At 45.5% G+C, this 1,640-nt stretch overlaps 1 protein-coding gene across 1 annotated transcript; it reads left to right on the top strand.

Moving 5' to 3' along the window:
- Positions 1–393: 393 nt before the first annotated feature.
- LOC125644411 (olfactory receptor 51G2-like) lies at positions 394–1,410 on the top strand. The gene has a single exon (XM_048868342.2). The coding sequence runs from the start codon at positions 394–396 to the stop codon at positions 1,408–1,410; it is 1,017 nt and encodes a 338-aa protein (XP_048724299.2).
- Positions 1,411–1,640: the final 230 nt, after the last annotated feature.

The following is a 1,640-nucleotide window of genomic DNA, read 5'->3' as shown; positions in this document are numbered from 1 at the left end:
CAGTAGAGAGGATTGTTTTAAAAAAGTTTTGGAGAGGCTCTAAACCTTCCTGATTTACACCACAAAACATATCTATCTAGTGGGTGTCAGGGGGAAACTCCCTGGGAGCAGGTTATCTCATCACAGCATAATTCAGGACTTCTTCTACCTTCCTCTGAAGCATCTGGACATGGCCACTGGTTACTCTGGGAGATGGACTACAAGCCTGATCCAGTCTGACTAATCAGAACTATGTAAATCCAACAGTATGTTTTTGCTTATCTACCTTGAGCTCTGGGAGTCTGTAAACATGCACTGAGAGCAGAATGATTTCTTGCTAAATATCATCTAATCTCCTCTTATTTTTCTTTTAGGAAGGACATTTCAGAACTCCTCGCACCTGCCCAGTACAATATGTCTGCTGTCAATGACACCAAATTAAAATCTGTAATATTCCTTCTCTCCGGGCTACCCGGTCATAGAGACGCACATCTCTGGATTTCTATCCCCTTCTGCTTCATGTATGTTATTTCAATAGTAGGAAATTCAGTCATTCTGTTTATTGTAAAAACAGATCCAAGCCTCCATGAGCCCATGTACATTTTCCTTTCCATGTTGGCTATCACAGACCTTGGCATATCGATAACCACCATACCGACGATACTGGGCATATACTTGTTTAACTCTAGGGAGATCAGCCTCGATGCCTGTTTAGCTCAGCTCTTCTTCATCCACTTGCTTCAGTGCACTGAATCCTCCCTGCTCTTGTTGATGGCCTTTGACCGCTTCATTGCGATCCGTAACCCGCTGAGATATGCTTCCATCTTAACCCTGCCAAGAATAGCCAAGATGGGACTGGTGGCTGTGCTAAGGGCAATGGTCATAATACTTCCACTTCCCTTTCTCCTGAAACGGTTCAGATACTGTCGAGCCAATGTCCTCTTCAATTCCTACTGCATGCACCGGGAGGTCATGACAATGGCTTGTTTGGATATCACAGTCAATATCATCTATGGATTGTTTACTAAACTCTTAACAATGGGGTTGGACTCGCTGCTCATTTTTCTCTCTTATGTGATGATCCTCAAAACAGTGCTGACCATCACATCCCACAAGGAGTGCCTGAGAGCCCTGAACACCTGTGTCTCCCACCTCTGCGCCCTCCTTCTCTTCTACACACCAGAGATCAGCTTGACTGTGATACACAGCTTTGGGAAGGGCTCTTATCCCTTACTTCAGATTCTCCTGGGCTACATCGCCCTGCTTCTCCCACCACTGATGAACCCAATTGTGTACAGCATGAAAATCAAACACCTTCGTCTGAGGATAATCAGGATATTCATCAAGAGAAGGGTCAGTTCACCACCTGGCTCTAGTGACATGGGAGACAAAAAACATGAGCCACCTATTCCATCCTGGACCCATATGTAACCCTTCTGCCAGTCAGAGTTGGCAGCAACCAGGGCCAGGTTCTGTGTCTAGGGGTTCCATTCCAATAACACAATGCAAAACCGGCTCAAGCCCCCATCCAGTGACCTGGGATAAAAACATACAACCTCCCCCCCCAGGTGCCTTTAAGAGGCAATACTTCCCCTCTCGCCCACACAGAGTGTGAGTGTAGCAAAAGTCTTTTAATAACAGAGAGAAACAATGTGGCATTA

Source organism: Caretta caretta, chromosome 1 (genome assembly GCF_965140235.1).
Source record: "Caretta caretta isolate rCarCar2 chromosome 1, rCarCar1.hap1, whole genome shotgun sequence".
Taxonomy (NCBI): Eukaryota; Metazoa; Chordata; order Testudines; family Cheloniidae; genus Caretta; species Caretta caretta.
This window is presented reverse-complemented; position numbering and strand designations above follow the sequence as displayed.